Source organism: Parasteatoda tepidariorum, chromosome 3 (assembly GCF_982258835.1).
Source record: "Parasteatoda tepidariorum strain Cologne lab strain chromosome 3, Ptep-v5.0, whole genome shotgun sequence".
NCBI lineage: Eukaryota > Metazoa > Arthropoda > Arachnida > Araneae > Theridiidae > Parasteatoda > Parasteatoda tepidariorum.
Window position 1 is genome coordinate 79,159,898 of NC_141757.1, and position 25,606 is coordinate 79,185,503.

The 25,606-nt window shown below is 27.1% G+C and overlaps 1 protein-coding gene across 2 annotated transcripts; it reads left to right on the forward strand.

Annotated features, from left to right (window-relative positions):
- The first annotated feature begins 188 nt into the window (after positions 1 to 188).
- LOC107437074 (uncharacterized) lies at positions 189 to 24,370 on the forward strand. 2 transcript variants are annotated; one of them, XM_087159658.1, is made up of 9 exons: positions 189 to 359; positions 4,455 to 4,564; positions 5,054 to 5,228; positions 5,938 to 6,100; positions 7,814 to 8,176; positions 11,194 to 11,319; positions 11,727 to 11,812; positions 14,926 to 14,953; positions 20,755 to 24,370. In XM_087159658.1, exons 3-9 carry the CDS (start codon positions 5,070 to 5,072, stop codon positions 20,988 to 20,990), a joined length of 1,161 nt encoding a protein of 386 aa, XP_087015784.1. In that variant the 5' UTR covers positions 189 to 359; positions 4,455 to 4,564; positions 5,054 to 5,069; the 3' UTR covers positions 20,991 to 24,370. The 2 variants fall into 2 exon arrangements, with proteins under 2 accessions (XP_087015784.1, XP_087015785.1); XM_087159659.1 differs by lacking the exon at positions 189 to 359 and adding an exon at positions 2,246 to 2,460.
- The last annotated feature ends 1,236 nt before the right edge of the window (positions 24,371 to 25,606 follow it).

Genomic DNA, 25,606 nt, shown 5'->3' on the forward strand with positions numbered 1-25,606 from the left:
TCTGTAACCTTGAAACCCAGTCAATAATTATTTCAATTAAATAACAAATTTAACACCCAAACAGGTTCATTCAGGAATGTCTTTAATAACTATATATCTGTAAGTTTCTAATGTCATCAAAGATTGAAGCAGCTCTAATAATTCCAATAATAATTTAACTTTAGTTGCAGAGATTGAAAAATGAGATCTACTAAAATGCAAAACTTGAGAGTGATTGTTCAGAGTGTTGCGCCACTCGCCTATTAAAAAATGGAAACTGAAACTTAAATGTTACGCAATCATCTAGAAATATTTTTCTTGCGTCACAAGATGCCATAATTTCATAGTGGAATTGCTAACTGCGGTTTGTTGTGTTTTTGGTATGTTATTCTTTCGTTTAATTAATTCTAAACTTTTCTTAGTTTTAATGCTTCCTGTAATTGTATAAAAAATTCTACTACAAAGAGAAATCTGTTAATATTGCTTAATTGTATAAGTATATTGTAATATAAGCTCTGTAGTGTTGTACATTTTCTACTCCAAGTTGCACCTGCTTCAATTCTATCTCGATATCATCTATATTTAAAATTTTACAGAAAAGATTGTAAAATTTGTTTCAAGTCGCTGCAGAATGAATGTTTTTTTTTCTTCCTAAATTTGCTACTCATACATACACATTAATAATACATTTACATCATAAATTTATAATATATTTTATATATATGCCTCACTTAGATACAAGTGATATTTATATCGTTAACAAATTATGCTGCTCTTATTAAAATTCTAAATATTTTTCAAGTAGTTAGGGAATCAACTAATGATATAAATGAGAAATTTTTTCATTTCATTTTAGTTATTGCACACTTTTACATATGTTGCAAGTATTCAGCTATGCATTGGATAAAAACTGTAATAAATTTATTGAATAAAATAAGTCATTATTAGTAATTTTCCAATAATTTTTAACAAATCATGATGTGCATAATCTATTTTTGAAGTATAAATTTCGTGATTTATAAATTCTACATCGTGATACATATTTTACCTGAATTATGAATGTAACAAAGTTTTGTAGTTACTGTGATAAATGATGATAAATAAGAATTTATGTTCACGCAATTTTAAAAGTTTCGTAAATTATTTTAATAAGAGGAACTGTACCTTATTCTATGTTAGAGATCAAAATCAAAACGAACTGCGAAGTGAAATTTAGTTTTTCAATTTAATGAATATTTTATTTACTTGTAACAAATTAGTTGTTTAAATATTATGAGATTATATTTGATTGTACATACTATTGGTCTGAAGGTGAATGAATTCTTAGCCCAAGACAAAATTTGTTAATGTACCCGAGTTAAACTAGTGCAAGTTTAGTTTTGAATAATCGCTAGTGGAAAGTTATTACCTAATTATTGAAAATTTTGTTGCAGAATATTATAGGGAACATAACATTTTTAAAAAGCTCTTAAAGGTGCTATTTTCATTGGAACTTGTGAAAAGTCGGATTGGCAAGTTTTTGCCAAAAAAACCTTTATGGTAATTTCAGAATTCTCCCTAGAAATATTAAAAGGCAGAATGTTGCCTCTCAAGTATAGACTATTATAAGTTTTTTAAATTAACCTCTTATTCTATTTATGTGTATATTTAAAAAAAAATTTTTTTTCTCTCTCATTATCAGAATAAGAGAAAATTAGGATGGGTGACTTATTTTTGCAAAGAAGAAAGAGGGCACATTTAAAGAGATCAGAGGCAGGATAGACCGCCCTTCTAAAAATGCTTAGGGAGAATACTGGACAATTTTTGTGACTTAGTTTTAGTATTATACAATGCAAGTATTGAGAATGATTTAATGTCTAATAAAATGCCCCCAGTAATAAAAGTGATGCTTGTAACTGGTTTTTGTCCGATTTCGGCATTTTTCGACAGGTTTTTGATGTGGTGTCAAAAACCCAACCATGGCAAAAAAAAGTACTTAATTTTCTTTTTTTTTTTTAATTTTTAAAAGTAGGGCTTTTCTTTGTGTCTATTTTCATAATAAATAAGGAATAACAAATTTTCATAGATTCCCTTTAATATTCATCAGAAACTAGTTATTTTATCATTATCTTAAGCCACTAAAAATGAGTTTGCATTTACATAGTTTTAAGTATTTAAATGAAGAACTTTAAACAATTGAGAGGAAGCATTTTTATTCTTGCAAGTGTTCTAATTTTCAGTAGTTCATTTTTTTTTTTTTTTTAAAGTGACTAAAAATTTAGCTGCTCCCCTGTATAACTAGTTAACTCTGCGATTGTTCATGCAGTAAAGTTTTGAGTGACGCATCTGATGATGCAGCTTTTCTGAAGAAAATTTTATCCAAATATGATGAAGCAGGTTAGGTATGGAGGCCCTGTATGGAATATCTCTGTGAAATTACAGTAATAATGATAAAGTGCAGAATATCTCAGATTGCTCAAACAAGGCTCGTTGAAAATTCAGGTAGCCCTGAGAAAATTTTTAGTCTAAATAAAAAAAATGACTGCACTGTAATTTTTTTTTTTTTTTTTACTGTTCTCTTTGCAAAATTTTCCCTGTTAAAAAAGTTATGTATAAATCAGGGTTGGCAGGTTTTTGACATGTGACAGTTTTTGACAGTTTAAACCATGGTTTAAACCGTCACGTCAAAAACCTCACTGTCAAAAATGTCGAAAATGTCAAAAACCTATATTCATATGTGAAATTTAATTAATACATAAAATTTATATATTTTTTATAAAGGATAGTGTTTCTAAATATGTTCTAGAAAAAATAAATTTAAAATTTTGAAGAAACACTTATATTTTGAATAGTAACCAAAATCTTGTACTTTTGAAAGCTCACATCTTTTGTAATATTATGTATTCATTTTCATGTGTTATTGAAAATCTGCAGTGATATTATTAAGAAATTTATTTATAACCAAATTTAGTGTATAGTATAGATTATACTAAAAATTAGGCATTTTTAAAGATAAACATTAGCAGTTTTGTACATTAGACATATTTTAAAGAAAAATCTTCAGCCTATTCATTTACTATGCTGAAAATTTAGTTTATCCAAATACTTGTGAATTTCATTTTGCTAAATACTATATACATAGTTTTGTTAAATATCTAAAAATTCAGCTGTTGAATAATTACTTGCTTTCAAGATATGCATTATTTGTATTCTTAATACAAGTGGGGGAAAAAATTAAGAGGTAAAAATTGTTTTAAAATGGTAAGTGTAATAATTATAAATAAATATAATAAACAATATGAATTATATTTATCATTATTCACAAATATAACTACTTTTAAATTCAAATTAACATACTGGATAATAAAGATATTCGGTATAACATAAAATTTTTTTTTCATACACTTGTATCAAGTTTGTATTTATACAACATAACTTGTAAGTTCCTTATAAATATTAGTTATATGTTCCTTATATGTCAAAAATGCATAGTAATAAACTTTTAATTTTCTTAAGTATCAAAAAAAAAATTTTTTTTTTCAAAATATAAATATTTAAAAAAATTTTGTGCAAAATTTTTCTGCACATGCATTTGAATATAAATTTCTGAGATTTTAAATCTGTTATTTTACCTTAATTTTAATTAAAAAATATTTTAAAACCTGCTGATTACCTATAGTATAATTAAATTTCAATATAATGCATGGCAACTGTTGGTAGTTTTGAAGTTTATATATTTTTTTGGCAAACTTTAGTTTTTGACATTTTTGACGGGTTTTTGACAGTTTAAACCCGTATTATACCCTTGTCATGTCAAAAACCACTTTTTGACGTCAAAAACCCAACCCTGGTATAAATAGGATGTATAGATTATAAATAAACATTTTAATTATTTAAATGAAATTTTTTTTTAAATGTCTGCATTTTTTTTTTTACAAAGCTAAAATAGATTACTCTATTTCTTGGCAATTAATAAATATTGTTGCTAAATTAAAAATGTAATATTTGAATATAAAAGGCATAAGAAAGATGGAAAAGTAAATCATTATTTAGGTATTTAAACATGCATTTTTAAGTTCGTTTTATATATATTTTAATTTAGCTACATCACCTTGTGTTAAAAGAAAATTGTTTTCCCATATGTTAAATATATCACAAATGTCAGTTTCTTTATCTGCTTAAATTCCTTAAGTTTAGTTTTTTTTTATCTGCTTAAATTGCTTAAGTTTATGAGTGGGATCTTAAATTTACTTTTATAAATTATCACTATTTTGTATTCTGATTTCTATTATTCTTAACACATATGTTGGTTTATTCAAGAATTGTGTAAAATCAAATAAATTTTTTTTCTTAAAGTGAAAAAATTATGTAAAAATTTTAGTAATATGCAAATTTCAAACAAAAGAAAACTGTGAGCTTAGACTAACTAAACAATCTTTATAAATGTTCAAATCTGAATTTTCTGCACCCCTGTAATATTGTTCTTCATTTTTTAGCATTTGTTGCTATTCAAGTCCTTGTTCAGAGTTGATTTGCAGCCCTACACCTTTCTTGAATTTGTATTGTACTTAATAAGAGTTTACAGTTGAAGTCCATTAGACGAAAGGTAATTTATTTAATGTTACATTTAAGCTTTGTTGTATATTATTCTTTGATTCACTATTTTGTTATTATTACCTTAGGTTGTTCAGGAATGTAGGTATGTTTAAGATTATTTCTGATAATTGGGCAAAACGCATTATCATTAGATAATTTAAATTTTTTTTTTTAAAGTTATTAATTATTTCTCTGTCATTTGGTTCTATTTTATGCATATTTTTGGATTGAATTATTATTTCAAAATTCTCTCCAATTAAAGAAATATACACTTTGCTTTCCCTACGTAAAGATGAGTGAGTGGATGAGCATTTACTAACAGTTTTCTGGGTTGTATATTAATAGTCAGTGCACTGATTTTATCTTTAAGTAAACTGAAAATGTCCCTTTTTTGTTATTTAATTATCAAGCAAGAAATATAGCTGAATTTTACCAATAAGCACTAATATATTAAAATTGTTGAAATTTTTAATTGCTCCTATGCATATTTATTTTTTAGGAAATAAAGTTAAATAATGGGAAGGAAAGGATCGATTTTGGTACCATTTTTAGTTGAAGGATTGGAGGAAGAAAAGTATGGTCGTTATCTGACTAGAAATATAGATAATATCATACAAATAATATTACCTCGAAAGACAAAGAATCTATCTAGTGATAGCATGAAGATTTTAAAGGTACTTTTAAAACATTTGAATTTAAATATATTTTTTCATATTTCTTTATTTAGATTTCGTACATTAATATTTATTTGATATATTGTTTTAGTTGTCTTTTAATTCTAGCTTTTTACGTACTTATCGGTGTTTTGTTAAATGTTAATCTAAATTTAAGATTTCATTGTAATGAATCACTCTTTAACTAATTGTTAGAATTTATCTTTTGTTATTTTTTATATCCTTTACAATAATATCGTAATGAAAAAAAAGTCTTCTGAAAAAAATCTTTAATGTCAAGATATTTAAGCTATTTTTTAATGTCAGATTGTATTATTATTATTAACAAATCTTTATGAATGCATTTTGTTACTTCGGTTTATTTTTTAATCTTTTCTGTTTGACTGTACTAGTCCTTTCCTTTTATGGCTAACATGACATTTTCCCCTGGTAGACTTAAATTTCTATTGGAAATATTTCCACATCAGATTTTGATAGCATCAAAGCGATTTTCTATTTGTTAGAAATTAAATATTTTCATATTAATAATGGCTTCAGGAGTGATAGCTACAAGCCATATTAAAATCTCTTCAAGTGTGCCTTTTTCTGTGAATTTTAGTCAGTGAATTACAACTTTTTGCTATAGTCTCTTTAGATAAGTAATCTTTTTATCCCAATATTTATTTAAAAATTTTATTATTATAAAAATTGCTTTACTTTATATTCTCAGGATTGGAATTTAAAGAAAGGTAGAAAATTTAAAGATCAAAATGACTATACTAAAGCTAAGCAAGGAATGTTGGCTGCTCTTCGGCGATCAGATTATTTAGAGAGGATTTCAAGTTTAAAGCCGAAATTATGTTATAAAATTTTGGATAAGAATGAAATCCAAGGTATTTTATTTTCTTGCTTTCGAGATTTCTTTTCTCTTATAATGTACTCTTTTGAAAAATGAAAGTAAAAATAATCTAAATGCTTTAAGATGTCCTGTAAAATAAGTGATCAAGATATAGCTCTCAGTTTTTATTCCAAACAAATCAAAATTATTTTATTTAATTCAACTCTGTTCTCAGAAAATTGTGTAATATTTTACATTTAGAATAATTTGATGAAGTCCATTCTAATTTTCCATTACTGATAGTTAAGCCTAATTATGAGTGTGCACTATAGAAATGATGCATAAGGCTCCTGATTAATTCAATATGATCAATAATATTAATCCTGTTAATGTTATGATGAATATAATTAAATTTAAAAAATACACAATAACTTTTTAAATTATACTTTTACTAAATATAAATTTGAATTAAAATTGTTTGTTTTTATATAATCAAATAAAGTAATTATTAATTTTAAAAATAGAATGTGCAACTCAATATTGAATATATTTAAAATTCAGTATAAGTTATTTTTCACTGTGGCTAATACAATCAAGAGAAGAGCTCTTTGTCAGAAATTGGTTTTTGTACCATAAGACAAAATAAAACCAGGTTTGGTTTGATGCTCTCCCAATCCATTGTTAAGAAAATGTCAGAATTCTTTCATTAGCGGAACAATACTAGCGCACGTGACATGCCGAAAAAGATAAACTTCTTCAATGTACAACCCTTTGCTTTGATAGGCATCTTATGTTACATGTAAATTGCAGATACTGTAAACCTTTTACGACCATACAGCAATCAAAGGAAAAAAAGGACATGAAGTCTATTTCTGCTACATAAGGGTGTGGGTGTAATAAAAACAACTCTCTTTAGTTTTCTGACACATTTTAAGAATCCTCTGCAGTGTTTTCACTACAGCGCGAGAACGCGAGAATCTCGCATATTTTTTTATATTCTCGCATTAAAAAATGATTACCGCGAGAAATTCGCGCATTTTATAAACCAATTTCAAAATTCGCGAATTTCTCGCATTTTGAAAAAAATTTCTCATTTGCGCCATTTAGAATAAAATCCGTTTCACTTTTCTTCCTGGGTCTTTTATTATTTTCAACATCTGCCCCATTATCTAGCTTCCCTATTTACCAGTATTGTTCAGAACCTTTAAGAACACCATCCTTCCGAACCAGGGAACCTCTTTCAGAACGCATTTCTCTGCAACCACGTGTTTAACGTAGGTAAGGTTTCTTCATGTAAGATGTTCAAATTTTTTGCTCGTTAATGTAAGATGGACAAATACCTTGTAAAGCCAATATCTTCTACTCCGAAACGGACAAATGAAAATGAAACAAATGTGGGTAGAAACGATCAAAACGAAACAAATACGTATTTGAGCAACCTAATGAGAATAGCTGATGAAAAAGTAGATGTAGAACATTTTCCATATGATGATGCAGCAAAAATATTCAATGTTTTAAAAATTAGAAGATGTTAAAAATGCATTATAATTAAAGAAATGATTTTTTTTTCAAGTCTCTTTGTGTTTTTTTTTTTTTTTTTTTTTTTTTAATTTTTGAAATCTCACCCTGTTTTTGAGAAAGGGTGAGAAATTCTCACCCACTTTTTTTCTGAGATGAAAACACTGCTCTGTGAGGAAATTAGCATATCTTTTGCTTTTACATTGGTTAAAAAGAATCGTTTATGCGTTTTATTACTTTTTTCTTGTAGAAAAGAAGCGGAAATTGAAAGGAAAGAAAAGATCAGCATCAGTAGATGAACTAGAGTCTCCATCATCAGTAGATTCTGGATTTTATAACTCTGTCGAATCTCCTAAGACTGACCAGTCTCACGAAATGGATATAGAATATGTTTCGAATCATGATATTTTAGATTATGATAGTGGTAATGAGTCACAGTTTTGTGATGAGGTAGCATCTTCACCTGGTCAGAGCATTTTTGCCAGTAATGAATGTTCTAACAATCGAAATATCTTGGATGCTATCAGGCATGATCATGATGCCTATTTTTCTAATGCTGTTCAAAATCAAGATGCAGCCAATCTTTCTATTGATCAAGTTTCATCAGATTTAGGCAAGTTTGAATTTTTAATTGCTAGGTATGCTTTTAATTTAAGGAAAATATTATTTCATAAAATTTGAAACTTCTAAAATTATATTGTAATATCTGATAATTAGTTATACAATTTCTTTAATGTTAGTAATTTCTCTAACATGATCATGTACTATTTTCTCTGATTTTGAATTTTCTAATATATTAACTTCTTAAAAGCGATTAACATAGCTGCTAATGCCAGTGGATATTCATGAAGACTTCTGGCAGATGTGTATAATACACACAAAGGGCATTGCAAAAATATTGTCACCATCGCTGAAAGGATTTTAGTATTACAAAAATGGAAAAGCAGTCAAATATTCTTTATCTTACAGGTCAATCTGGCTGAGATAGACATGATAATTTTTTTCCTCTGTCATTACATTTATGCCACTGCAATAATTGACTTTCAGGCATGCTGGTATCAAGAATTAGATTTTTTTTAAAATTAGAACTTGTTTTCTGCTTTTTCCCACCTATGCAAGTGATGCTTAAATTACATTCACAATTTAAAATCACACGTTGTGATTCCTGTTTACACCTCGATTTAAGATCACACATTCTAATATTTGATATGAAATTGTGATTTCTATTTTCATATCAAATATCACGATTTATATACACACAATTTTTTTAAGCCACTATTAACATTAATGTTCTAGTGGCTTAAAAATGTGAACATACGAATTCGTATTCAAACGATTTTAAAATCAAACATAGAGGTTCGTATGAGCGTGATTTTAAAATTAAGAATTTTAGCAGGGTACATAGCATTTTTAAAAAGTGCTTAAAGGTGCTTATTTTCGTTTATTTTTTAAGTGCTTTTTTCATTGAGTGTTTTTAAAAAGTGCTTACTTTTTCCTTTATTTTCCCTTTATTAAGTATTGCTGTTAAATGGTGTAGTAAGCCGATTTTATACATACTAATCAGGGTTTTTTTTTTCTTTTTCAGTATTCTAAAATTATTTTTCATAATTGTATTTTTAAATTAATTGAAGAATGTTATAACTATCTAAAATGATTTTTAATCAATATCAGTCATTGAAATTTATGAATTCAATATTTTAGATACTACACAGCAGTTATGTGCTAAAAAAATTGCTCTAATACTTATTGTAACAAAATTTTAACAATTTGGTGCATAGAAAATGGGCTAGTTATCATTGCAATTATAAATATTATATGATTACTATCTAAAGCTTTCAGTAGAGAACCTAACAGAATTTTTTAGTTAAAATTACTAATTTAATGATTCAAATCATAAAATGTAGGATTTCTTGCCTTTATTTGAATCATTTATTATTTAACTTATTTGTTATTTTATTTCATTTTTTCTTAAGGAGAAGCTATTTTATAGGGAAAAACATTAATTTTTAATATTCAAAGTGTAATTTGAGTAGATGAAGCAAAATAATATATATTTTCAATAGCTGTAAAGGTTGCTCTTTTATTTTTAAGTTTTTATTTGTTAGTAAACTTACCAGTCAGTTTAACAGGATATTTAAAGGCAGTTTTTAATTTAGTTAAATTGAAATCTGTATTTATTTCTATTTTGAATCTGAAGTAAATATCATTTCTTTGAACAGGGTTCCCACGGTCCTTGAGAGTCCTTGAAAGTCCTTGAAATTTTTTTATTGCTAAATTTAGGTCCTTGAAAGTGCTTGAAAAACGTCTTAGATCCTTGAAAAACTTGATAGGTCCTTGAATTTGTCCAATACTGCCGTCATTGTCTTCTTATCTGGTCAAAAGGAATGTGCTTGATGCTGAAATTCTCTGAAGTCTGAAGTGCATCACTAGTAATTATTCATGTAACTCCTGTGAAGGGATTAGTAAATTGTTCTCCAAAATGTTTGCTGGTAGCTGTATAGCGAGACAATTTTTTTGTAGTGCCACAAAGTGAGCCTATTTGGGCTCCTTTGGATTGGCACTATACTTCAAAGGGATTCTTATAAATGAGCTGAAGAATGTTGATTGCTACACTGTACTCTTTGATGAGACTTTAAATCAGTCTCTACAATCTAAGCAGATGGACATTATGGTAAGGAATTGATAATAAAGTTTGCACTAAGTACCTTACCTCCCAATTTATGGGTCATGGAACTGCAGAAAATATTTTGTCCTCTTTTTACAAATGCATGGATGATGGTTAAAAGCTCTCTAAAATACTTCAATTATCCATGGATGGACCCTATGTCAATTGGAAATTCTATTAGAAGCTTCAGTGTGAATTAAAAGAGAAATATTCCCACCAGGTCATATTCATTGGCAATTGTGGATTACACATAACGAATAATACTTTTAAACATGGTGAAAGTGGGATATGTTCCTTCTAATTTTTATTTTCAGAAAGAATTGTTGCTGCATAACATTTAGAGAAGGTTGTGTAAATTATGGATGAATAATTTCAGAAACGATGTTTAATAGAGGAGAGGAGGGGGTTATGGAATAGTCATGGAATATGGAATACCAAAGATTTAGCTCTGTCTTTCATGCAGCCTTCACATGGAAATACACAGGAGATTTCACCATTAACACCTCATTACCAATAGTTATAGATTGTGCTGAAAATGATTTTGTGAATTAATATGTAAAACCAGTAGGGTTGTTTTTAAAAAAATATAAATTTTAGTCCATAATACATATACTCTCTTCTCTCTATATAGGCAAAGCATTTAGGTATTATATTTGAAATTAATTATTGCCACAACAAGCATTGTTGCTTCGAGTAAAATAGAAGAGAATAATTTTTAAAATTGGTCTTAGATTAAGGTCCTTGAAAATTTTGTTGAGGTCCTTGAAAAGTCCTGGAAAGTCCTTGAATTTCAATCTCATCATAGAGTGGGAACCCTGTATGAAGTTTTAGATTTTGATTTTCTCAGGTTGTGCTTTTTTATTAAGTGTATTTTTACCCTAATTGAGCAAGTAATAGTTAAGGATTCAAATTAATTTTGTTATATACATACAGAAATTGATAAGTAAAATTATTTCCTTTTACAGATAAACTAGCTCTCAATCAGATTGAACCTTTGGAGTTAACAGATTCGCAATATGAAGAGTTACTCGACCAAGTTTCATTTGATGAATCGACATTTAGTGATATACATTTTATGAAGGAAGATGATGGTAATTTTAGTAGTTCTATTTGATTATTATTTAAAAGCTGTAAAAGAATTACTAATTATTATATAAATCTTTTAAATTTATTGTCTTTAAAGTAACCAATGCTAGATAACAATGTCCGATTAAAATTTATGGACGGTTAATTTATGTTTATAAAGCGAATTTTTATTTTTCCCCCTTCATTAGCTATATCTGTCTTTTTATTACATTTTTATTAATAGGGGTGCTAGTTTTATGAAAGAAGTTTTTACTTTTAATTAAAGCACACTAACTTGTATGTGCTTTATTTTTTTTAAAAAAAGAATTTTTTGACTAGTTTATGTTAAAAATATCTAGTTAATATATATATATATATATGTATATGTGTGTGTGTAAATAAATGAACGTTTTTTTTTTCTTTTCTTTTTCAGTTGCACAAGTGTACTCTATTAGAGTACTCAAACTGAATTCTGAACATTCTCTGGGGGAGACATCCTTTTTAGTCTGTGAACCAGCGGTATGAATTTTAACTTTTACTCCATTTCTTATTTTTAATCTAAGGTAATGTGTGAATAGTTTTAATTTAGGTTTGATAGAAAGCCATTGGGAAAAGTATAATAATTATAAATAGGAACATCATTGTAACTCATGATTTATTGATTGGATTATCACATTTGGATTATGCCATTCTTATGATTTGAGGACTCAATCTTAAATATGCTAATTAACTTATACACACAATATTTTCAATTTAAAATCACAATCTGTCTGAATAAACATACCTTTTTTTTCATCAGATATGGTTTCTTTATCCTCAAAATATGTTCACAATAGTTAGGCTAGGAGAAACATAGCCCCATAATAATTTCTAGTTTATGTATTTTTGTCATATTTCTTGAATTCTTGGAAGAAAATCACAAACTTTTTGCACATAATTACGAAGTTTGTGCAATGATAATTCCATGTAAAAAAAACTATTTTTATATATTTTTTTCTATTTTGATAATTTTTAAGTTTTATTTTGTCTTTCAGTCGTTATACTAATTCAGTTAACGTTTATGTATAAAAAAATTTTATTATCTCGATAAGTTCTAAGAAATAAAGATTTCAAACCAGTTTCTTTGAAGTAGTAAAGTGAAAAGTAAAATTATCTTAAAAGGTTTAAACTTTCAACCACTCTCATGACTAATCTATTTGTACCATACCTTATATATTAAAAAGCATAAATCGAATTCCAAAAAGTTTTATTCTGAGTAAGTATGTTTTTCAGGGATGAGATTTTTCTGCTTTTTTACTTTTGTCTCTCGAATTTCAGCCTTTTTATCAAAAAAACTCAGATTCTCTAAAAGTTTCACCTTTTTTAAAAAAAATATAAATATTAAGCTTTTTCGGAAGATTCAGCCAATGAAATAAATTATCTTTCCAATTTTCAAAGATTAACAGAAAATTCTAACTACATAGCTGCCAACCCTTTTGCAGTTTTATTTATTTTGGCTGTTTCTCCACTTTTACCAGCAGAAGATAAGATTTTTCGCATTTTTACCCTTCCGCCAGATAGCTCGTATTTTCATAATGCAAATGTCGCTTCTTCAAACAAGCCTTTTAGATACCCAGGCCCAGAATCTGCTAATATCTCGATTCTTATTCATGCGATTTTAATATCAAACATAGCTTTTCGTATTTACGTGATTTAGAAGTTGCGATTCTTATTGACGCGATTTAAATATCGTACATTGCGATTCTTATTTACGAGATTTAAAAATCAATAGTACGATTTGTATTTACCCCTTTTTTTAAAACCAATATAGGGATTTGTATTCACGCGACTTTAAAATTCAATGTCATGATTCTTTCATATGGTTATAATATCAAACATCGATTTTCATATTTATACGTGATTTCAAAATAAGGTGTTGGTATTCGTAACCATGCGATTAAAATATTGTACATTGCTATTCTTATTTATAAGGCTTAAAAAATCCAATATTGCTATTTGTATTTACGAGTTTTTAAAAACCTATGTAGCGATTCGTATTCACGCGAGTTTAAAATCCTACGTCGTGATTTGTTCATACAGTTATAATATTAAACATCGATTTTCGTATTTATATGTGATTTAAAAATAAGGCATTGAGATTCGTATTCACACAGTCTAAAATTATGCATCATGATTCGAATTTTCATCAAAATTCATATCGAATGAAAAATAATTATGTAACCAGCTGCTGATTATTATATAATTTTTCAAACTAAAATAGCAAGTTTTGTGTGTTAAGGAGCTACTATATGTTTCTACTTCTCAGTTATTGATATGTTTCACAGGGCTCTAGCTAGATTAGATTTATAATCTGAACATAGCGATTCCAATTGTAAAAGTTAAAAAAATCAAGTTACTAATATTTTTGCTATAAATCATGTGATAGTATTTATTTAAAGAAATGGAATGTTAATGTATGTTCTCAGTAGTTTTAATTTGCTAAGCTAGTTAGTTTCTCAAGTAATAATTGTCTCCTTTATGTGAACTGAAGAAAAATATAATTTCTAGCTTTATTTTTTAAATTGGTAATTTTACTCTTTACTAAATGTTAAATATTGATGTAATCATTCATATATTAATAAATTAGTGCACAATTTTATGTCAACACTTAGTTATTTATTATCTTAAATTGTCTGGAATTTATTATTAAACAATTGCACACTTGTAAAATTTACTCACATAGAAATTTAGCTTTTTTGCCTTTTGGCTAATCTCACCCCTGGTTTTTGTATCTGATTTATTTACTGAAAATATCTGAATTCATTAATTAGCAGATTTAAGTTTAGCCCCTTCAACCATTTATGTTGCATAAACTATTATTTATGTTTTTGGACTATATCATGCATGCATTAACTCATCAGAATTAATGTTTTTGTAGTGCTTGATGTTCTTTTTCCTTCCATAATTTTAGAAAGAATTTTATTTAAAACTCTGCTCAGATTTGCTTTCTTATTTGAAATACTGATCTTATGATTCTTAAGCATCCAAGCAAATTTTTATTTGTTAGATTAGTATATTAACTTTTTTAGTGCATATTTAAGTTTTTAACGAATTGTCATTATTCTGACATTATGTTATGAAATGAAAGATTTTTTTAACTTTTTGCTCTCATCCATTATATTTTTTTATGAATATTTTTCATTATTAAAACTACTTGTAGTTCCTTTTATTCTTGTGACAATGACATGCAAAGAAAGTCTAATTTCAGTCTGCATTATTTGTATATAAGTTAAATATTCTAAATTAACTCCAATGAATTTTATTTATACGGAATGAAATAAAAATTAAGTTTAGAATTACTCTATATCACCCTGGGTTCCATAAATTAGATAATGCATATGCATGATACATGAAAAAAAAATCCATAGAAATATATACCTATTTTCAATCCTACCATCAAGAAGAAAGAAAAACAAATGTAAACAGATATATTCTAGTGAGCTCTTAATATCTATACTAATTCTCTCTTAAATTTTACAAGTTTTCTAACCTTTTGAAGTTTTTTTTATATTCTTTATTTATTTTGATGAACATATTGGCTTTGGCTACTAAGAATCTTGTCTTATCTTAATGCGCATTTTTTCTTCTTCCAGGACACAGTGATTCATCTTAACAAATCTGGTAAGTGTTACTTAAAAATAATAATTAAGCTTTAATAAATTCAGCATTTTGATTATACTGGATGGCTGCCAGACAAAGAAAATCAATTTGTTAAATGTCAGAGAATTTTATTAAAATATCAACAGAAAAAATCTGGAAAAGTAATTAATAAGAGGTTGAAGCACTAGCAAATTTAGTATTTTTCTATTTGATAAATTGTTATGAATTCTAAAAAAAATACTTTAATGATATTCAATGTGAGCTAATTCTATGTTGGCTATGTAGATCAATGAATTGATGTCTAAACATTTTTGTAATTAATAAAGTTATATTTATGTAGTTACAGTAATTTCCTTAATTCTAAAATGTTTACTTTTAGCTTCAACGAGTGAAAGTGATTAGTGATATATTTTATGTACATGACAAGACAAAATTGAAAAATTACTAATAAAATTTATGACATCAGCAACAAAAATCTGGAAAATTTGATAAAATCATCCTAACAAAAATCAGAGAATTTTTTTTTTTTTTTTTTTTTTTTTTTTTTTTTAGTATTTGTGGCCATACTGTCTTAATTGAATTGCATATTATGTGTTGAGTAAACAATGCATTCATATGATATTTAAAAATTTGAATTTAAAATTCCGTAAAATTATATAATTAGCTAAAATTAATATATATGTATTTTTTATTATTTACATTGTGTATTTTTATCTTATTTTTATTAGCTATTTTTATCTTATTTTTATTAGCTGTTTTTGTTGTCCTTAATTGATAAAGTTCTTGAATAAAAAGATAATTAATTTAAATGGAAACAAAGTGATATTGTAGCAGTTGATCTGCACATATGTTTAAAAGAAGAAAACTCTAAAAGTTGTGTGGAATATTAAATAATTCTTTACAAAGAACTGTGAATAGTATACAAATTATCCTTTAATTTTATTAGTAATATTGAAGAACTTAAACTCTTAATTAAATCTAACTGTAGTTAAGACCTAAAAATAATCACTCACCACTGACATGTGAAGAGTCAACAAAAAATGTGGGGACTTAAATTAAATAAACTACCAGTAATTTTTTCACATTTTTTTTTCTAAATAGTTTAATAATTAAAGTACATCAATAAAAAATATACTTTGGATAATGAAATTTTCATTAAAATGTTGAATTAACTCATAAAAAAATTTAGTCAAATAAGGTTATAAAAAATTTTCATCCTTCAAAATCCATGATTTTATGGTAGAAAGAATTCCTTAAAAATTCTCAGTTTTCAAAGTTGTAATGTTTATATTAAATGTATTGTCCCTACAAGTTTATTGTTGAATTAACTTTTTAAATAGTTTGCAAAAAGTGGCTATTGACTGAAAAGGACCTATAGATATTAGTCACCGACTCATTAGATTTGAAGAAAACATGGCTACTAACTTATTAGTCTACCGCCCTCTGGCTCATAACTGAAAATTTTAATTTTCAGTAGGCTGAGTTATTTTTTATGTATTATGCTCAGAGTACAGTTTTAGGTAAAATAATTAAGTGGGAGGAAATTTCAAACTTCACTCACCATAAATAAAAAAACTAGACTATGTCTCTTAATTTTATAGTTTTTTTTTCTCTAAATAAGAAAATTTTTTGTAATTAAAGAAATGTAGATAAACGCGTATCTTTTTTAAATTGCTTTTTTAAAGTATGCACGGTTTTTGTCTCTATTTTTTTTTTCCTGATAAACAATTTTGCCTTCATATGTTAGATAATGACTTCCGATTTTCTGCATGCTTTGATCTGTGTTTAATTATTCATTATTATTAAGCAGAATTAGATCAGTTTTTATGAAAAGCTTCTGATTATGAATTTATCTCCAATAAAGATTGTTAAGACCTTCAGTATACGTAATTGATAAATATTTTTGTATAACTTATTATATCAGTATAGTAAAAACATTTAACAATAAACAAGCACATAGATATTTATTCTCATCTAGAAAACTCATTTTTCTAAAATATTATAGAAATACAGTATCTTATGGCTATATCACACGAGAGAAAATATGTGCAAGTGCAAGTGTAAGTGCAACTGTAAGTGAAATTTCTCCAAAAATTGCTCGTGTGATATAGAAATCACGGTTGCACGAAATATCTGCAACCGTTCAGGCAATTTCTTTCATGAACCAATCAGATCGTTTGCTTTTATGACGTTTCAATTTTATGTGATGACGTATACAAATGTAAATAAAAATGGCGGCGACGTTGGTGAAGAGGATGATCGGATGAAATTTTTTTATAGACGAAACGGAACAGTTTTTTAGTTTAATAATAACATTTTCTTTAAAATCAAAGCATTAAAAATACTTTCACACGATGAAATAACCATCTCAATGCAGTTGATGTACTACCATAACAGGAACCTGCACATCATTTTAGTATCGGTGAGTATAGTACACTATTTTCTAGATAAATTTTCTTTTAAAATATTTATTTATTTTAAGCTAATAAAATTAAAACTTATTATAATTTGTTCCGGTCAAAGTTTTAATTACTTTAAATAGAAATAATTTCGATTTTTATATATGTAATGATTTATACTAGCGAAAAGCTTTACTTTGAAATATTCGCCAAGCAACTCGCGAAACTTTGTTACATTATTATAACAAAAAATATAATAATGATTATATTTCTTTATTTTCAAATTTTAAACTTTATTACTGTTGATTGTAAAAGCATGTGTCCGATAATTTGAAATTTTTTTATTATTATAATTATTTGTGAATTAATTATTTTATTCTTCCCTAAGAATTCTTTTAATTTTTGAAAATCTAAAATGCAAATTTCCAATCTCCTTGTCTGTTTCTACATTCATCCCCTCAATTCTTTTTTTTTTTGTGTGTGTGTGATGATTTACTAATGATACTTTACTTTTTATTTATACTTCACATTTATATTTTGATACTTAGCTTTTCTACAATGACAGTAAGTATGTAAGTGTACCTGACTAATTTTTCAATATACATAAATTTTTAATAGTCTTCGATCATAAATACAATCTATTTTTCTTAAAACAAATTTCAATCCAAACATAAGAACTACAAAACCAAATATACCTGCTATCTTTCATTAGTGTATAGAATAATCTTAGAACTCTAATCAAACTATCTGTCAAACTTAAAATAAGTTTAAAGGGGATACCTAAGGACTTAAATGATTTCAAATTAATGGTATTTAATCTCTCTTATTCTAATAATGTGTTGGTAAAATTTTATCATGAAAGTGATTTCTTTCTTTTATTTCAGATATTTCGGATAATCCTGTAAGGTTTGTCTGGTGAAGAAGGAAAGAGATGCAATACTGTTTTTATGAAAGAAGTTAAAAAATAAGAAATGAAAATGAATAATGATCTAAATGTTTCACTTGACAATAAATGTTTTATTTTTTAAATTGATTCTTGTATTATTTAAAATGCAAAACAAAACATGTAAAAGTCTGTAACAAAATAATATGATACATTAAAAGTATGTTCTTAATAAAATATTGTTTTTTTTTTCATAGTTATAAATAAATTTTAATTTATATACTGTATATTACAATAAATTTGTCCTAAAATAAATCCTATAATTTTTAATTAAATTATCTCATATCAATAAAGAATGTTTTAAATTTTACAATAAAAAATTGTAAGTATGACATTGAAAATCCTCTTATATTTAAAAAACAATTTTACTAAGAAATTGGAAAAAAAAATTTTCATAAAAGTGATACTCCTGATATGCAATGTGTAAATGAATAAAATTGATGATCCCATAAAAACTAAACTAAACTCAGCGGCACAGCCCACAGAGGGCCAAGGCCTTCTGTGCCCATCTAAGTTTTCTTGACCTTTGGGCTCTGGGATGTGGGAGCATTTGTTCCGGTTAGGTAGTCAGCCATATGTGAAACCCCCAGTGTTTAGCTCCCAAGTATGCTTGGTACTCATTTATCGACCCACTGAAGGAATGAAAGGTTTAGTCAATCTTGCTCGGCCCGACGATCGAACCACGGGGTGTGATGATTCCTTAATGCAATGTAAATTAATTTGATGACAATAAAATTCTGACACATTGTAGTATAGACATTAGTAGTATAGACATTATTTATTATGTATTTTTTAGACTAAATTAAAAAAATAGAATTGATTTGATAGAACTAATAGTTTTGATGTTATAAATATTTTATGAGCAAAAGGAAAGTCAAAAATTGTATATTTCATACATTAAACCCTCATTTCTTCTAAAGAATTATTTCAAAGGACTATGTTTTTTAATTAAGCTTAAAAAATTAAATTTGAAGAAATGCCTTACTTGTTTAGATAGCAATGTCAGTTGCATAAAATGGTATAAGTCATAAAATTGTCCTTTCTGCACATGAAACTTTTATAAATTTTCGAGTAGCTAAACTATTAAATCAGACAGCTTGTTTTTATTCTCATTCGATTTAGCGTATACATAGATAACGATACCGCATTTGCCTAGCTAGCATGTTAGATAGTATATATATATAAATAAACTATGCTTTTACAGGGTGCGGAGCCAAATTCAACAAAAAATAAGCAACTTTTAAGAACATTTTAGGTGCTCCAAAAATATTCTTAAGCACTATGTAAATTGACAAAATGCAAAATAAATCTCAGACTTCACATGATCATGATAAAATAACTAGAATTTGACAAAGAACTCTTTTCTTGATTATATTAGCCATTAAAAAATGATCAAGAGATTTTTCGGTTCGATTTCAGAGGGTGAAAAATAAAGCCTGAAATTGAGAATATCTTGCAAAATACAGCAGAGTTGCACATGAGAAAGCAAGGATCTCACCGAACCCAGCTCACTAGACGCACATGCGGACTCGCAAGTACTTCACCAAACCTGTAAAATGATTGGTGCTTTCATACGCTATGGACTGACGGTACGCTGAAATTGATCGTGGTTGAATGAATTCTGAAAATGTGAAATAGAAAAATGTGAAAAACACGTTTTTACATAATGCGTGGCGAAAGTCGACATTCCCTTTCATAAATTTCATTTTCAAAAAGGGAAAATAAAGCACCTTTTAAAAACACCCATTAAGAAAAGCACCTTTAAGGGCCTTTAAAAAATGAAAATCGAAAATAAGCACTTTTCAAAAACGCTACGCACCATGTTTTATACCTTAGTCACTCAAATCAAGATAAAAAAAATTGTCAAAATTCTAGATAGTATTTAAGTCCATCCCCCTTTCACACCCTTATCCTTTTAGAGACGCAGGCTACTTCACTATTGGGGAAATAAAGTTTTTTAGAATTTTAATTTGCTGCTGAAAAAAAAGACTTAACACAAATACAAATGTAAAAAATTAAATCAAAATCAATCAATATTCTACAGCGTCTGTGATTTCTTTTTCCTCCCTTTACGAACATCGTTCAGAAACTATGATATAATAAAATATGAGCCAAAAGTAAAGATAAATAACAAAATATGGTAACCCAATTACATGCAACCGTTCAGGCAATTAAGCAACCCTTTCGGCAACTCCGAACGGAGGAATTGCGCTTAGAGTTTCACTTACACTTGCAGTTGCACATATTTTTCTCTCGTGTGATAGAGGCATTATTAAATATTTTTTGTTGTATAGAATGTGTGCTTTATGAAAATGATTAACTTCTTGTAATCCATGATTATTAAAAATTTATGAACAATTAGTTTATTGATTAAGCACAATAGATAAAATAGAAGTGAGCTTTATTTTATTAAGAAAAAATTAAAATATGTATTATGAAAATAAACTACCTTACTTAACGATTTTGTTGTTTATTTTCAGTTTATGACTCTATACCCTTGGATTGTGAAACATCCCAGAGACTTCAGCCACATGAAGTTCTTGAAGTGAGACAAGATGAAGACATTATATTGTTTTTATTTTCAGACCTTGATATGATTGTTTTGAGTACTGATGTTTCTGAGAGACTAAAGTTGTCTCAAATTGCTGAGGTGAAAAGATTGGACAAGCATGTCCTATTTTTTCTGAATCCTCAAAAGTGTGTTGGAAGCAATTAATTATTTCTTTCCAAGCACTGAACGTCTTAACACACTCATGAAAATATTCTATTTCTCTGTTTACGCTTATTTATTGGTGTATAATCAGTCCTTTTTTATGAGGCTGTTATCTTTTGAGGCATTGTGGATACAAAAAACAAACTTGTCTGTTTTTTCTTTTAAACATTTATAATTTTTTGACATACGATCTTCAGAAAACAGATTAACTCATTCCCTTCTAAAAGACAACCAAATTGTTTTTTTAAAACTGGTTGTAGTTAATTCTTAATGTTTACAATGCCTTATTAATTTAGATGTTTTCATGAGTATCACAAACTTTTGAATTTCCAAAAGTTTTTATACAAGAAAGTTTATGATATACTTTCATTAATTTTTTCTCCAATATATTACTTGTAGAACATTAGTATTTTGTGTTAACTATCATATGTATATGTATGTTATATTAACCATCATATGTATAACAGACAGAAGTCTGTTTGAAACGTATATTTTAGCTATTATGAATTATTTTTGTCTTGCTTACGTACCATTTAAGCATGAATAATTTTTTTTGAATTGTTAGTATGTCTTGCAGATTAGAAACCATTCTGACTTGTGCCACATTATTGTGGAAGTATGCAAAATTTATTTTGCATTTACCGAACACTGATATTTAAGTCTTAACATAAAGTGAATTGATGGTTGAAAATTTCCCATATTCACATTTCTATGGTCCAGTATTTTAGCTTTACACAATGTAAAGTTATAACTGCGACTTCAACGTGTCAAATATTTGAAAACTACTTATCCTTGATAGTAGTAATACATAGAAATATCTATGAATTGCTATTATTTTGGAAATCTGATGTGGGATCATTGGTAAAAACCAATCTTACCCATAAAGTTCAAAACTAATTTTCGTAACGTTGAGTTCGAAATAATTGAACTATTTTCATAATTGCTATGATTGTTATTTCTACGATTATAGAAATTAGATGGGGGATCCTTAGAACTATTTTCATAATTGCTATGATTGTTATTTCTACGATTATAGAAATTAGATGGGGGATCCTTATTAAAAGCTAAGTGTTTGCTGTAAGGTATAACAGCAGTTACAATCTAAGAAGCATGAAACTACTTTTCTTTACGAATTGTAAGAGTAGAAATGTCATCAATTTGAAATCAGAAATTGTAATTTGTAAAAGAAAAATGTCACTCATAATGTGCAACAGCTATATAAAGAAACATGTTTTAAAAACCTCTTTCACTGTGAATAAAATAAATCATTTACAATCGCCCTTTTAGTGAGTGTTTAAATCACAGTAGTTTAGTTACCGTAGATGGTAGCATTTTTCCACTACAATTGAAACATTCCTTAAAGGGAAGGAAGCTAACTCAATTGCACAAAAGCCTATTGTGCCCATCTCAGTTTTCTTGACTCTGGGGTGGTCAGCCGAATGCGAACCCCTCAGTGTTTAATTTCCCAGACATGGGATGAAAGGCTGGGTCAACCTTGCCCGGCCTGACGGTCGAACCCAGGACCTGTGACATGGGAGCGCAAAGCGCTTCCACTCAGCCACTGGGTGTCAGGGAGGGAGGTAATTCACTTAAATATAGATTATACACCACAAGTGCAAGTTAGTGCTCTTATTTTTTTGTGTCTGGCTTAGTTTATAATTTTTGACCTTGAGCCAAATTCTCCCATTTTAATTGAATATTTTTCTTGTATATTTAAAATTATTGTAAATACTGTGATTTAGAGAACTCTACAATAATTGTATTAAACCTGATATTGCACAAAATCGAAAAAAATAAAAGTTTTGATCAACAGTTATTTTCCTGCCACTTTAAATATTTTATTTAACTTGGATTTCCGAGTTCGCATCTGCGCTCATTTATGTAATGTTTGCATAAATGAGCACCGATGCATTTTTATAGCTTATTCAAGTTCTTGTAACAATAATAACCTAAAAAAATCGATCAAATGGAACTCTTGCAAGAGAATAATTTAAAATATGTTCATTAATGTAAGTAGGTGTCACATACAAGATTAGAGAATTTTATTGTACTTGGTAGTGTATTGAATTTTATTCTTCCTGTACTTAGAAAATAATAGAAAATAATTTTTACCTTATTTGCTTGCCATATACTCTTTTTAAAATGTGAAGTGTATTTGTAATTTCCTTTATGTAAAATATTTATTCACTAGCTGTATATTACTTCAAAATTCTACTAGCATTTTTGAAACTTTCTCTATTTCATAGTGCTTAATTAATGAAAAAAAATCTATGGTTTGTAATAGAATCTAGCTTAATTTCATAAGAGTATGCAATGTAAATTGAAATTAAATAAATGAGTTGTTTTGCTTAAATATATATATAAAAAAACTTTTAGTTGTTAAGCTTTCAGCATGGAAACTATAAAAAGCCCAGCAACTTATGTACAGTTCTTTTCCTTTTAAATAACATTAGGAAGTGCCAAAGAAGCATTGTTTCTAATTACATTGTTTTTAATTCCTAATTACGTTGTTTTTAAATTCACTGAATTGTAAAATGTAAAAAGGTGAATTTAAATGAGGATCTTTTGCTTTGTAGGTTTTGGTATTATGAGTTAATATATTCAGAAGTGCGTTAGTACGAAATGATGCTGCGGGTGGAACTTTTTTTTTTACATAATTTAAAAGAAATGAACTATCTTTCAAGTACATGAAATTATAGTAATTAACAAATTTTGAAGTAGATAAAAAAAAATTAAAATGTGATTTTATCAAGAAATCTATGTCATTCCTTTTGTACACTCTACCCTAGGTAATATCTGGTTTTTAAGATACACCATAGATTTTTTACACAATATATTCAACTACAGCTCTTTTTCTGTTGAATCTGCAATTAATTTGTATAAATTTAAGTGTACTATTGTAAAGAAAAATAATTTTTTTGACTCCTTTCTTTACTAAATATTTTATCTCTTTCAACATGAATTGTGTTATGGTGAACACTATTGTAATCAGTAATCACTTAAATTTAATAAACTTAAATACATGTGTACCATTTCTGACTAAATCTAAAATTGTGAAGTTAAAGGTTAAATTATGATTGAAAAGTTGAGGGATTTTTTTTGCCATTAACTTTTCGCTTAAGCCATATGATATGCTTAATGTGTGTTATTTCTGAACAAATATTTCTTTTCTTTTTCATATGGCAATAATGAGATTATCTACATAACATATTACTCAAGTTGTTAATATTTGAATAAATGAAATGTGTATTGATGTATCCCTGTGTGTATTATGAATATTATTTTTATGGGAATCATTCTCTTATGTATTGCTTAAAGCTATCTGATCAATGTATGATTTTTTCTTAGCGTATAATCTTGTGCAATAAATATGTTACAGCTTATTCTAGTGCCTTGTGTTATTTGTGTTGACTTTCTTAGTAACTTTGTTTAAAACTAGAAAGATGTTAATGAATTTTTAAAAATTCATTTAGCAAAAAAAAAAAAAAAAATTTACCTTATTAGAATGTAATATGCTCATGTATTTGCGTTATAGTTATAAAATTGCAGCTATGATACAGTTGCTTTTGCTTGGAACTACTTCAGTTTTATGTTTAAATATTTTCTGAAAGATTAAGGCTGTTCTGATGTATTGTAAAAATAATATAAATGAGAACATTCCTGATAAGAAATAATTTAATTCTAACTTCATCTTAAGCTATGCTTATTAGTGTTAAGATGAAAGGTAATTCATGAATCTATTTTTTATTTTATTCATTTTCTAGAATTGAAAGGTGATAGTTAAAGAATAAAAACTATAATGATAATAACTAAAGAAAGAAATTAGAATGATAGTTTGAGCCACATATGTACAACTAATGAATTTCAGAAACTTCCATGTTTGTTAAAATAGATATAAAAAAAAATTTTAATGTTTATTTTAAAACTTTTTGAGGTGTAAGTTGTTATCCTTTATATTCAGAAATTTTTAATAAATCTTTTGAAATATATTTTTAATAGCTACATGACATGATTCTGGAACTAATCTATCTGTCCCTCTTGGAATTAATTGCGCAGTTCTTTTCTGGCATAGAAAAATTATGTTAGTAAACCCTATCTGAAAGCAAATAAAATTAAAGTTCCGAATAAAATAGTCAATATGGAAATTCAAATATGAACATTTTAAAGCTTAATTTTACTTTTTGAATTTTTACCCGGTAGTTCATTAAATTATTGAATCTCTTAAGGCTTATATTGAAAATTATTTTGTTGTAAATTAATGAAAATTTAGTTCATTTCATTCGTTTCATTTTTCGTCCGTTCGTTTCATTTTTATGTGATGTAGAATTTATGCTTATGTTTCCGACCAGAAGGCAAAAGATAATTCGATTTCGTTATTTTTTAATCTTTCTAGATAATAATATGGGGGAAAAGGCTTTAAAATTTTAATAGCTCTATCACTGATTTTAAAGGTCAAAAGTTTTTAGTGCCTGCATGCATAATGGAGCATTGGGATAAGTTTTCTATCTTATCTCACCACAGAGATGGAAATGTCCAGAACTCATATGGTGGTTTATGTGATTTTAAATTAATAAGATTATTCAATGTACAAAATTTGAACGAAATCGATCGAATATTAC

Coding starts and splice junctions, on each gene's coding strand:
- LOC107437074 (XM_087159658.1), top strand. CDS start 5,070: ATGGGAAGGAAAGGATCGATTTTGGTACCATTTTTAGTTGAAGGATTG. Junction 5,229..5,937: donor ATAGCATGAAGATTTTAAAG/GTACTTTTAAAA, acceptor TTATATTCTCAG/GATTGGAATTTAAAGAAAGG. Junction 11,320..11,726: donor TTTTATGAAGGAAGATGATG/GTAATTTTAGTA, acceptor TTTCTTTTTCAG/TTGCACAAGTGTACTCTATT.